The 14,346-nt window shown below is 38.6% G+C and overlaps 1 protein-coding gene across 1 annotated transcript in view; it reads left to right on the top strand.

The window, feature by feature from the left end:
* The window catches only part of LOC126473261 (meiotic recombination protein DMC1/LIM15 homolog), a 156,820-nt gene extending 143,115 nt beyond the window's left edge, over positions 1-13,705 (top strand). Inside the window, exons 8-9 of the mRNA XM_050100209.1 lie at positions 11,094-11,203; positions 13,518-13,705. Coding sequence (XP_049956166.1) covers positions 11,094-11,203; positions 13,518-13,587 — 180 coding nt within the window. The 3' untranslated portion in view covers positions 13,588-13,705. The remainder of the gene's footprint in view (positions 1-11,093; positions 11,204-13,517) is intronic.
* The last annotated feature ends 641 nt before the right edge of the window (positions 13,706-14,346 follow it).

Raw genomic sequence — 14,346 nt, 5'->3', positions numbered from 1 at the left:
TACCTCTGCCCCACTCCTCGACTGCTGTCGCTGGTGCAGCCGCCACTGCACCTGACGACACAGCTGCCACCACCTCCATTGCTGGGTCCTGTGTGGCCATCGTCTCCAACACCCCCACTGACAGCTCTGGCACTGACTGCTGACCTCACCAAGGATGCCTCTGTGGAGATGCTGCCCCCAGTTCTGCTCTGCAGCCTCTCACAAGAGAGGGGCCAGGGTGCCACACCGTCCCGCCATCACTTGTGCACTTGCTCACCAGGGCCTGCATGCCACATGTTGCAGCATCCACCTTCATCACATGATGAAATGGCTGTCAGTGCTGACACTGGTCTTTTCTGTGACTAGTTAGCTCAGTGCCTTGTGAATCCAGTGCTTATTTTCATGGTACCATTGCTTTTTTTTTGGTACCAATGTTACTCTTGGTACCAGTGATTTATTTTTCAGTACCTTGCTTTTTTCTGTATCATGTATTTTTCTGTACCTAGTTTTTATGTGTATGTATTTGGCTTTCTCACTCCTTAGAAGGGAGAAGTGATATATCTTCACTGATGACACAAGAGATTTCAGAGATCAAGCATCCGTACAGTTCACACGTCTGCTTATAGAGGCCACATGAGTCAGTCCCAGGGTGTGCTCTCTTGTGAGCTGCCAAGGAAACAGTATTGTTTAAGCAGTTGCAAATGAGTGCTCAGCCTATTCTATAGCCTGTAATACTGTTGTCCAGTCAATGTGTCCAGTGGCATGCGCAACCTGTACTTCATTGTATCTTACATTGGCTCTATGAAGTACTATGTTACGCAAATCGTGTTTGTTCTTGCTGTAACACTTTCATTATCAGTAGATACATAATGCAAAATTCACTTAAGTCTATGGCCCAGCTCAGAGGGAGGGAGAAATCTGTCACTCTTTACAGAACAAAATCATAAAATTTAACACACACAAATGCAAAAATAGCAAGATAGAGCTCAATAACCTTATGCTAAACACAATAAACATTATTAGTACCTAGAGCAGCAGTGGGTTTTATCAACTCTTCCCATTATTAATTCTGATGTAACTTTTTAGTGTATTTTATTTCTTAAACTCTCAAACTTGTGAAGGTATTTTGAAAATATCTGAGGGTAATGCTTGGCATCATTACATTTCATGTTATCATTGCTTCTTGAGTCTTGTTAGTAAAAAAAGATATTGCCTCACATCTGTTTGAACTGTTAAGAGTTCTGTCATATTCTCCCTTATATCATTTCTTGTCATAGTCAATGTTGCTGAGACAGGGTGCCTCTATTTCGAATGTGAATTCTTGTTTATTTCCACACTTCAATTATAATAATAATTATTATAATAATAATAATAATTATTATTATTATTATTATTATTATATATCCAAAAAACAAAGATGATGTGACTTACCAAACGAAAGCGCTGGCACGTCGATAGACACACAAACAAACACAATCACACACACAAAATTCTAGCTTTTGCAACCAACGGTTGCTTCGTCAGGAAAGAGGGAAGGAGAGGGAAAGACGAAAGGATGTGGGTTTTAAGGGAGAGGGTAAGGAGTCATTCCAATCCCGGGAGCGGAAAGACTTACCTTAGGGGGAAAAAAGGACGGGTATACACTCGCACACACACACACACATATCCATCCACACATATACAGACACAAGCAGACATATTCAAAGGCAAAGAAAGAGCTGTCAGCATGCAATCAGCTCCTGGAAACTGAGCTACAGACTCAGCCCACATGCATGTATCTGACCCACCTGGAGACAACTCATGAGAATCTTTGAATATGTCTGCTTGTGTCTGTATATGTGTGGATGGATATGTGTGTGTGTGCGAGTGTATACCCGTCCTTTTTTCCCCCTAAGGTAAGTCTTTCCGCTCCCGGGATTGGAATGACTCCTTACCCTCTCCCTTCAAACCCACATCCTTTCGTCTTTCCCTCTCCTTCCCTCTTTCCTGATGAAGCAACCATTGGTTGCGAAAGCTAGAATTTTGTGTGTATGTTTGTGTTTGTTTGTGTGTCTATCGACGTGCCAGCACTTTCGTTTGGTAAGTCACATCATCTTTGTTTTTAGATATATTTTTCCCATGTGGAATGTTTCCCTCTATTATATTCATATTATTATATATTCAATTATAATTATTTGTGTTCAACTCACCTGCAACCATGACAATTGGGCACTGGACTGATGACTCACATAGAGCTGCGTCAACAGTTCTTCAGTGACAAACTTACCCATGTAGATCAGAAATTGCACATCAGTGTGACAAATAAGGGGATCTCAGTAATAATAATGATAATATGTAATGTGTCTTCTTAAAATAGCCCTGGACTGGCTTGGTATGAAATATATATGTCATGCCTGCCTTTAAGTGAATAAATAAAAATGGCTTGACTTATGAATATCTAGTTCATGTTCAAGCATAGTGTATATTATAGTCCTAGCAGTATAATAAAAATCAGTTTTTCACTATGGGGTTTACAAACAGTGCTGAAAAGCACAGTTCATCCTCCATGTTCACAGTAGTAACATAGGTCTTCCAAAGCGATTTACATATCCCAGTCTATGTGAGCCTTCCGCATGTGATAAGACAGAATTTGAATGATTGTCTAATGACACATTTGAGGCTGCTATTGGGCTGCGGTGTCATACGCCATTCCTTCATTCTTAACAGTTTACATACTTGTACAAATAGGGCAGACATGAAGTTGTAACCTTCATCAGTTAATATAGCACTGAGGTGTCCAAAAAGGAAGAACCAAGTAACCGACAAAGGTGCAAGTGACTGTTTCAGTGATCTTCTCTGTGAGTAGTACTACAATTAAGAACTGAGAAAAGTGATAAAGAATAGACAAGATGTATTTATTGTTTTGGGTGCTATGTGGAAACTGGCCAACAGCATCTAATATGACAGTTTGAAATGGTTTTGTAGCTTCTGGGAGGATCTGTAAAGGGATATTGTTCCTTGGAGGAGGTACTCTCTGTGCATGAGGTAAACAGTTTTGAATATATTTCCATACATCTTTTTGTCTGCCTTTCCACTAAAAACAAGAAGCTGTCCTAGCATTTGTGGCATGTCTTCCATTATGGCAGGCCTGTAAACTGGAATGACATTGTGCCATAATGTGCTGCTGTAATTCTTTAGGTATTACCACTCTGTTACCCAAGGGTGTCTTGCAATATAGTGACAAATTGTCGGTGAGATGCATACTGGTGACATTCTACATCTATCTCCTGTGCTTCCTTTACCTCCTCTATTGAAACATCATCTGTCAGAATATTCTGACTTGCATCTGCATTTTGATGGAGATGGACCCGCTTGTGATGTACTGTGTAATCATACTCTGCCAGCTTCAATGATCATTGAGTTAAGTGGCTACTAAGATCCTTTAAACTTAACATCCAAACAAGTGCAGACTGGTCAGTGACCATAGTGAACTTGCATTCATATAGGTAGCATTTAAAATAATTAACTCTAAACATAAGGCTGAAAAATCTTTCTCGGTAGTGCTGTAATTAATCTCAGTTGAATTCATCTGTCTAGAGCTGTAACCTGTAGACCTTCCCACAAAAATGTATTCTTGAGAAAATTGTGTGGCACCATAATCAGATGCATACGCAGACAGAACAAATGATTTTCAAAATCTGTGTAGATTAACAATGGTGACCTCATTAAGATGTCCTTAATTTTTCTCATCACATTCCTCTGTCCACTCAAATTGAACACCCTTTTTTACCAATTTCATCAATGGCTTGACCATCACAGCATAAACCTCCACAAAACAGTGATAATAATTTGCTGTGTCCACAAATGATAGCAACCCTTTTAACATTTGTAGGTATGGAAAAATTGCCTACAGCTTCTGTCAACCCAGGGTCTGGCTTAACTCCACCTGCACTAATAATATGCCCAGGTATGGGACCTGTGACGTAGGAAGAACACTTCTCTATCTTCCAACTTAGGTGTGCACTTTGCAGCCTAGACAACACATTCCTTAATCTCTCTGTGTTCTCCTTAATTGTTCTTGAAAAAATTATTGTGTCATTCAGATACACAAGACATGTAGTAGGCTTCATATCTTTCAACAGTAAGTCAGCAAACCTTTGAAAAGTGGGAGGCAAATTCCTTACACCGAAAGGTATATGGAGAAATCTAGAAGGAACCACAAAAGAAGTTTTGGGCCGATCTTATGGTGCAATCAAAAATTGGTGGTACCCAGAGCACATGTCAAGGATGGTAAAATAATTACAATTCCCTAACTGGTCCAATGTTTTGGCCAGAGGGTAAGTGTCAGCGTTGGTGATTCTGTTTACTGCTCTCATATTGATACATAGATGGTAGGACTTTTCTCCATTTAATGACTTTTTCAGGACCACAACAATGGGTGACAACTATGGTTTGCACAGGGTTGAATTATCCCTGCAGCCAGCTGCTACTAACTAGTTTCTTCAACAACCAATTGTAAATGAAATGGTACTTTATATGGTTTCTGAGCAATCAGTCTAGCATCTCCCATGGAAATTTTGTACTGTACGAGGTCAGTTGCTGGCAAATATTGCCGTTCCTCAAACAACCGTGCATAGTCATCCAGAACTTGGTACAAAAGATTCTGTGCTGTCTTAGGCAAATGTGCCAACTTTTCTCACAACTGATTTCTTTTGCACAAACCTTTCTCACTGGCAAATTCTTCTTTCTACTTTGCTTAAACCATTATCCACATAGAACTTCTGTTTCCATAATCGCTTCTCCACCCGCCAAAATCATTCCAAGTGGAATCTCAATAACTCATTGACCAAAATTGTCAACACAAACTTCCTAAAACTTCTGGTTGACTTAAGCTTCTCTTAACATGGATTTGCAACTGGTCAAGGACATCATTCTGGCCTAGTGGATCGACCAGAAAGTCTGATCTCAGTGGTATTTAAGTTTTCACATCAATCCAGAGGACTTTTCCCATAACTCCTCTGATCCTGGCAGGAATGGTAGTTTTTAAATCCCATGCATATGGTTCTATTAGGGCCTGTTAAAGAGGCCTCATATCGCAAGTTTCTCACAACTGTGGGTTGTTTCAATAAACTGAACAGTTCACGTCTTGTAATCTATCACCTCCCGAAAATAGTACAGGAAATTATACCTTAAAATGGCATCGAAATCTCATCTGTATCCTTACTATTTCCATGTCAAACCCATACTTTTTTATGTTGTTTTGCAGATCAACAAAACAAGTTTCAGCTGATATTATTAGCTCCTCACCTAAGACACTTATATTGTACCATAATGGCTTGAGCACATGATTGTCATGTTGTGATGCAAATAATACACTAAACTGAGTTCTGTTATCTACTAATATATGGACAGTCTTCCCTCTGAGCTTACCTTCTAGTTCACAGTTCTGGCTGGGGGTGAGGGTGGTGGTAGGGCCTGCCCCTCACTCATTTCCCCATTGTGTATTGTTACACTGGGAGCTCCCATTTCTGCTATCCTTTTGTGGAGCAACCCCTTGTGGAATACTTTGCCTTTTGTGCTGTGGACATCTGCCGCTTGGTAGCCCAATCATGTGGCATTTTGTGCAGAAAGGAGTACAACAGTGATCTGCAATGTGATTTGACTTATCAGACTGCTGGCAGTTGGTTGTTATTGTTGTTGTCTTCAGTATCACTGACAAAGCTCAGTGCAGTTCATTACTGAGCACAGGAGACAAAATGAACCACCCTGCTTCTTTGCCTATTAGTGCTAATCGAACTGCCTTATGCAAAGAGATGGAGAGGCTACTTTTACCTCACTCCCAATCTGCAGGTTAAATCCCTGATGTAATGACACAAATCAACTTAAGAGATGAGAAATGTGCTAATTTTGAGAGGGATTGTCTACATCACTTGCATTGACAGTTTTACGGCACAGACTGTAGTTCAACAAACTCTATGCTATGTGCGCTTGAGAATTAATGTGCTTACAGTGATGAAAGAAAGTGACTGTGAGAATAAACTCTGTGTAGGCGCTAGTACTCTTTGCTGATATTGCATCCTTGACACTGGATTAATAATACTTTTCACTATGCCTTGAGATACTGGAATAGAAAGATGTGTTGTCAGAGTGGATCTAATTGTACTGTTGCACGGCTGCCATTACAGAATTAATTAGAGAATTAAGTTTATTTAAATGATGAAGCATAATGTCCTGTAAATAGAAATATGAAAGTGGTAGTTTTGTTAAAGAGAACTATTGTATAAATAAATATTTATTCAAAGGTGAGCAATTTCATCATTTTAAAACCTCTGGAAATTTGTGCTTCAAGTTGACATATATGCACGATTAGATATTCATCTCTGTGGCTTTATGAGTGTTAGTTCCAGCCTACACACAGTCCAGTTCCATTGCAATTGGCCATCTTTGCAGTAGAACAGTAATTTACTAATATTTTCTCCCCCAAAAATTGAGATAACTACATTCATATGTCCCAGAGTGTGCTACAAGTGTAGGTGGCCACAAATGTCTAACATAAGAAACAAACTTAAATAAGCTTCTCAAGAGAGCAGAGTGCACCAGCAGTGATGCAGAGTTTGTGGGCTATAGCTCCTTATTGCTAACATTTGATCATTACGGCAACTGTACAAACCTACATTGTACAAGCAAACTTATTAAAGACAGGCACATCTGAACAGTTCTGAAAGTTTAGATTCATTTAAAGGCACTCTTAATTAAGGGGGGAAACTTCTTTGTGAAGCACATTAACACTTAACATTCAAGTAACATTCATTCCAACTTTAACATTTCAAGTTTAATGTTCATTGAAGTAAATCGCAATTTAAATTTCTCTCCCTTTATTCTTCTGTTGCCATATAAATCGCTCTGGCTTTGGTCTTCTCAACCAGCACATCATTACACATTTGATTCTTCCCTAAGGCATAAGTGTAGCAAGATACAGTTCTGATGCTATTAGTGAATGCTTCGAAAACCTCTCCGTTCTTCTGTCAGAGTGTCGATAATCAATCTTGGTAATAACTGAAACTCTGTTTGCTGGACTAGTGCTCTTTTAACACCTTTGCCTGGACATCAAAAATAACTGCATCATGCAGCAGATCAACTGACTCTGCATACATGAGTGCTTTGCCAGAAAGTTTTAATTTTTTTTATGTTTAAAAGAAAGCTGTCAGACCAAGAACATGTCTGCCCAACATCATGGGCACTTTGGAGGAACATGGTGGCATTTTTACCTGGTTTACAATAAAATGAAGGTACAAAAGTAACTGCATGGAGACTACTGGCAACATTAAGCACATACACGATGGGCTCCACTGCAGGCACCCTGGAGGAGCTTGCAGCAGTATGTGTTGATGCCTGCCAGGTTTCACAGGAGGGTGGGGTGGGGTGGGGGGGGGAGGGGCTTTTTGTCAAGTGCCATTTGATTAACCTGCATTTGTAAGAGCATGAGACAATCCATCTAATCATTTGAAGCAGTAGTGGCTGTAAAAGCCATTTCTGGCTGCTCTGACAAAGTATGTGGACACATATTAGGTATGTTTACAGTGTTAGGGCCAAGATTTCTGTAGACTGACAACTTTACAAAAGAGGGGTCTTAACAGCAACCTATAGTAGATTAAGCAGCGATGAGTTCCTGCAGTGCAAGCTCACAGCACAGACAATGAAGAGAAGTAAGGAAGCATTGCATTGACATATTAACATCTGTGCTGACAGAGGACATGGCTAAGATGGCAGCATTGATGGACCCAGTGATATGGCAGTGTCAGGCATCAAAATGATGAGGGATAGTGGCAGTGGCATCTGCATGTGGTAACGAAGCAGCATGAACCCTCGGCAGTGTGATGAGAAGGCATCACTATGAGAAGATGTGATAGGTCGGCAGTGTGTGCACTCACACTGAAGACTGCAGCAACAGCGTGACATAGCCCGTGAGAGCATCCCCACACAATGAAGGGGACATCTATTGTCTAATACATTGGTGGTATGCTCTGCACACCTTGGCACATGGGAAGTGCACAATATGTGCATTCAAGTGCAAACAAAGTATCAAAGTTTCATAACAATATCCAGGTTACAGGATAACAACAAGGCCAACTCGTATCCATCAAATTAAAGCAGCAACAATCTGCAAGGGAAATGTGTGAGCCAGGCGTAGACATGAGCTCATCCCACTTCAGCTGACCAATTTTCACATCAGATCAGAATGGGAAATGAGGGGAAAGTGGTGTGTCTGGTGGGGTCTCGAGAAAACCTTTGAAAGAAAAGACTGATTCCAGTCAGAAGTGAAGATTTTATTTCTCCAAAAGCTTACGCCTTGGGGATACACTAAATTTAAACTCACTACAGCAACAGAAGACTGTCACAGTTAAGTTCAACTAGTTCCTGCCAAAGGAAGGATACAGCCAGTCATAGACCAAGGTGGCAGGCAAGAGAGCATTTCAAACACAGACGCATTCTCACCAAACTATATGGTGCTCACCGTGTGACTATTGTTCCAGTGGTCCATGTTGTGACACTTTGGAACATGTCAATTTTACAAGCTTTTGGCCAGAATTTATGGTACTACATAAAACAAAACAAAAACAGTAACTTAGGTCCCACTACAAAAAATACATTTTAGAGATAGATAAAGATTACAAAATAATAAGTGTTACAGAGAAATAAATATTGCAAAATATATGTTTACAATAAAAATATTCGGTATTACAAATACAAATTTGGGCATACATTTGCAATTTACAATACAAGAAATTTCAGTATTTTAAACATAGCTGCACAACAGCAACGATTCCACGTAATAAAATTATAAACAGCCGACCAGTTTAATACAAGAAATGTTAAACACTGTAGTTCAGGAACTATTCTATTGTATAAAATGATCCTTGCAATAGGAACTGCCTGCTCCATAATCCTTCCATTGGTGGCAGTGGTACTCAAACATAGCATCCCTAGTCAGCAGTACTACTGTGAGATGGTGTTCACTTGGACGAAGCATGGGTGTTATGCAAAACATCTGTTACTATGCCAGCCCAGGCTCAACCACTGTCTTACCAAAGGGGCAGTACCAAACGTCTTATGAAAGCTGTTACAGTGGAAAACTCGCAAAACTTTCAAAAAAAAAAAAAAAAAAAAAAAAATCTCTCAACGAAACTGCTTACAACAGAGGATAACCTTTTAATAACAGCTGAGTTTTGCTTCTATAAAGGCTTCTCTACTGAAAAAGCAATATAAGATTTAATGAAGTCAGTTCTTGTAAAACAAAAAAACGACCTGTTGGCATTCATGTGAACTTCATTCATCCAACTCGGTTAGTAAAACTAAAATGGTATGATGTTAACAGCATTCCCCTTGCATGGATGGAGTCACACCCAGAGGGTTGATACAACAGGAATAAAAGTGGAAAAAATTAAAATATTATGTCCTGCAAGGATATGTGCTCTTCTTGACCTACATGAATTATTTACTAGTGACACTGGAAGCTTTTTCAAGAACTATGCTGTCACAAGCATAACCATAAATGACCCAAACATGTCCTTACCAATTATAGCAATGAGAATAATGGAGACTTGCTGGTTCATGGCAAACAGCTTAACTCTCAATCTTACAAAGTCTCATATTATATCACAAAGAGGATACACCTGAGTAAATTAAAATTACAAGAAAATAAGATGGCTGGCATTCAGGAGACAAAATTCCAATAGTGTCAAAGGGCACATTAAATGTAGAAAAACTACTGCTAGGCACAGAACGGAAAAGGGAACCTATTACTTACATAAATTAGAAGAAGTTTCTTTTGTTTTAATGTGTCTATCAGCAGTACTGGAATCTGACCTCTTGAAGACAAAGACTCATTTTATGTAATTCCAAACAAATTAAAATTATCTAAAAGTAAAGATCAGTTGGCACACACTAGATGAGGCTCCATGTGTGAAGTTCTTAGGCATCCAGATAGATGATAAATAGAGGTTGCACCAGCACCTGGACAAGTTAGCCAAAATGTACAGTTCTGCATGCTATGCATTTAGAAATATCTCATTCCTTCAACCTGCAGCCAGGATTGCTAGTACAATTTGCATAGTTTCTCTCAATATTATATGGCAGCAGAATCTGTGGAACTGCAGCTAACATAAAAAAAGTATTCATTTCACAGAAGCATGTAGGAATACTATTCTGTAAATTTGACCTAGGAATTCTTGCACTCGGACACCAATATATATTGGTATTTGTGGTTAATAAAAAGAATGAATTTGGAATAAAATGTGCAATACACAACAATACTAAAAATAAAAATAATTTCCATATAGATTCTCCATTCCTGTCTAGAGTTTAGAATGGAGTTTCAAATTCTAATTCAAAAGACTAACAGGATGCTGGTAAACATGAGGTAGGATATTTAAAATCTTTAATATTAAAAAATAAAGAAAGAGAATATTTTATTAGACACATCCCCAACAATTTATCAGAATATTTGGACTTACAGTTACCAATTCCATTACAATGTTTGTGTTAAATAGCTCTTGTCTTTGTCAGTATATAGATAGCTGATAGTGTTCTGTGTGAGGTTACATAAATGCTTTGTTTGAAGTATTAAATAAAAACAGAAGCTGAGTAGTTTAAGAGGTGTAATGACTGTTTTTAAAGTATCTGTTTTTCTCCTGAAATATAAAGTAAACTAAACTAATTTGTGAGTAGATTTTCACTAGTTATAAGTTATTGTTAATGTACTTTACAGAAACTGTCTACATTGACTTTTTCTTCCCATTCATGTACAACTTAACTTTATGTGCATCTCTGAAGGCTTTCCTTTGTGATGGAATCTACAGAAAATGATTTGTGATTGCATGGGAAGAATGAGCTATTAACTTTTATCTGTTCTCATGTTGTTGCTATCTGTGCATGTAATATGGTAGATGTGATGGATGGGAATTTTCAGCAGATCTTTTTAATTGGCCATAAACATACATTTCAACAATTCTTTGGTGAAGAGTAGACTGATTTTGCACCATTTGTTAGTTGATCATGACTAGGATGTGACCTGAAATATCTAAATATACTAGTTGTAAAACTGATGAAATGCTGTTTCTGCACATTTCCAACAGGCAGATCCAAAGAAACCCATAGGAGGAAACATATTAGCCCATGCTTCAACAACTAGGCTGGCCCTACGGAAAGGCAGGGGTGAAACCAGAATTGCCAAGATTTATGACAGGTATGCTTTATGGTAGAAGTAATTTAATTTGATAAATTAAAATTTCTTTAACAGTTATAATTTAAAAACTGCCTTTCTGTTCACTGTTCTCCAGAGTTCCATAGTAATTGTAACTGTTCTGATGGCATACATGCTCAGTTTAAACGAAGTACTGAGTCTGCCTAGTCATGTCCTCATTAATCAGAAATAATAAATAAAATCCAGAAATATATAATAATGATGGAAATTCTTGGATGGATAATATGTAAAATAAAAAAGAAGCTATCACTCAGATATGGATGACTGATGTGTGGTGCATAGAGACAGAGACATGCAACAGAAACACTATTTTACTAACTATCAAGCTCTTGCACTTTCTGTAGCAGAAGTACACATATTCTTGCACACAATCACACAGACACCTACCTCCTACTGCGCTCCAGCCAGAGGCATTTCCTCCCCTATAAAAGGTAGTGCCACATGTGAAAGCAGGCATGTTATACATCACTGAGCTGAAACTACTATACAGCATTCTACGTGGGTGTGACATGTAATCAACTGTCTACTCACATGAATGGCCCCTGCCAAATTGTGGCAAATTCTAGACTTGACCATTCAGTGGAAAAACATGCTGTGCATGACGTAACAAATGACTTCAACTGCTGCTTCAGTACGTGAGCTATTTGGATACTTCCTTCTAGCATTATTTTCTCAGAACTATGCAGGTGGGAATTCTCTCTCCAACATGTCCTACACTCTCACAATCTCCCTGGCTTAAGCCTCTGCAAACCTGTTTCCTACTGCCTCAACTTATCTTTTCCCTTCTCTCCTCTGACCACACTACTCTTTCCCTTATCAGATCATTTACTGCCTTCTCCCATCACTCGTCCAACCTCCTACCCCTGCACCCCCCAAGCATGTGGGCATTCTCCCTCTCTCTCTCTCTCTCTCTCTCTCTCTCTCTCTCTCTCTCTCTCTCTATGTCCCCCTCTCTTCCTCACTCTCCCTTCCTCCCTTCCCCTTTCCCCTCCCTCCCTCTCCTTTCACCCTTCCCCCCTTTCCTTCACTCTACCACTTATATGCTCTAACCTCTGATTTCCTTTATATTGTTGCGCAGCTACTGAATCATTTGTCAAAAGGCCTGCCTCATACCATCCCACAACCCACTCCTCACCTCATGCATCCTTTCCTACCCTCTCCCCATCTCCATTTGCCCAGGCAGCTGTTATAAATAATTAGCAATCAGTCTCACTATGGCTGTGTGCAAGTGAGTTTGGATGTCTGTGCAGCTGTCTGGGTGAATGTGTGTTCTTCTACTAGAGAAAGAGCAAGAGCTCAAAAGCTAGTGAAATACTGTTTCCTTTTGCAAATTTCTATGTGCCACTCATCAGTCAGCAATAGATGAGTGGTTGTCTTTCCTTTATTTTGCATAATGTCCAGAAATGCCATTCTTGTGAACTCAAAAGTGAAAAATAGTGAATTTAGAAAATATTGAATGTAGAAGCAAAGGAAAATTCAATCAAGAAAATTATAAGGCTGGATTGTTGGCCCGTTTTTAACTTCAGTAGGCAATATGTGTAGTACCACCAATAAACACAGACAAAATTAATGTGGTACCCTTTCTAGCTTTTGAAGTTGACAGTTCATCTCTCAGGAAGAATAGAGGGATAGGCCGGCTAAGGCCAGACCATTCAGAGACCCGGATGAGAGTAACAAATGTTTTAAATAGTGAAAATACTCTGTGGCATTGTTGTATGACATGGCATCTCCAAACTAATGTTCCTGGTGCATTTCAAAACTTTGAAAAGTAAATGCAAAATATCACACCACCCCTTTCCTTTTCCTTCTCACTTTATTTGCATTTCTGAACAGTTTTGTTATGGAAGAATGCTGTGTGAAATTAGGATATGAGTCCACTCTTTTTCAGCATCAAGACTTCCTTGGAAATATAACTGGAAGTTTTGCCTGCCAGATTAACATATTTCTTAATTATTATGCAGACTAATTGGGTAGATTTTAAAAGTAATTTTGATTTTCTTGTTGTGGTTCCCCCTTATCGGTTGGCTGTCTTCATGGTATCAGTTTCTCAGAAAGGAGTGCATGATGCAGCTTTAAAGCAGTGTAATAATTAAGATGGTTGTGTTTTTTATTGTGAATTAATACGTATTTCTGTTTGATAAGTCCTCCTTATCACAAGTGAATTCTCAAATGCAAGAAAGATGTAACTTGCAACTGCCAATATGCTGTCATTCATATATTTGTATAACATATACAGAATTAAGATACTCACAGTCTTACATGTTTTGTTTTATAAGATAATGCTTCTCTTTTGCAGTCCTGAACTTCCTGAGAATGAAGCTACTTTTGCAATAATGTCAGGTGGAATTATAGATGCAAAAGATTAAGTGAGCGTAACTGGATTGACCCTGATTAGAGTTTTGTAAGAATAACTGTGTATTATCATTGATTGTTCAGTAGGAAGATAGGATATGTAACTGAGGGCTATTAATGATCATAATAATGTTCTCTACGTACTCTTAAATACATCAAATACATACTAAAATATGTTGTTTAAGAGTAGCCTACTTCTAAATTTGTATATATTTAATTCCTCAATATTCTCTAGTACTTCAATATAGTTAATTGTATATTGTAATTTAGGAATCAAGAAAATTAAATAATCTGTTTTGACCTTTAATAATGTAGAGCATCGTGTTTACAACAACAAATTTAAGAAGCTTGTTTCCCAAACTCTCTCTTCTGTAAATATCACGGAAAACTTCAAGTCAAAACTCATAGGTGCCGCATTTAATTTGATTCAAGACAAATCTACCATCCATATTAGTCACATACTTGAGTCAAATTATGATCAACAGAACATATAAATTATTTATAATCATCAAAAGGTTCTCATATACCTTTTCTCTGATGCAGTTCTCTGTTGTTATTAACTTTATTACTGACATCTTGGGTTGTCGGTCTCAGGTCGCACCTGATGAAGGTCATGAGCTACGTAACCGAAATATCGTGCAAGTACGACGCTGATATCCGGCAGAACACCCGACAACCCAAGATGTCATTAGATCGCCGGGAAAGCCTGAAGAGTTACAACTTTATTACTATATTTACTTAAATGACCCAAGCAACCGATCCAGTTATGGAAA

The sequence above is a fragment of the Schistocerca serialis genome, chromosome 4 (genome assembly GCF_023864345.2).
Source record: "Schistocerca serialis cubense isolate TAMUIC-IGC-003099 chromosome 4, iqSchSeri2.2, whole genome shotgun sequence".
Lineage (NCBI taxonomy): Eukaryota > Metazoa > Arthropoda > Insecta > Orthoptera > Acrididae > Schistocerca > Schistocerca serialis.
This window is presented reverse-complemented; position numbering and strand designations above follow the sequence as displayed.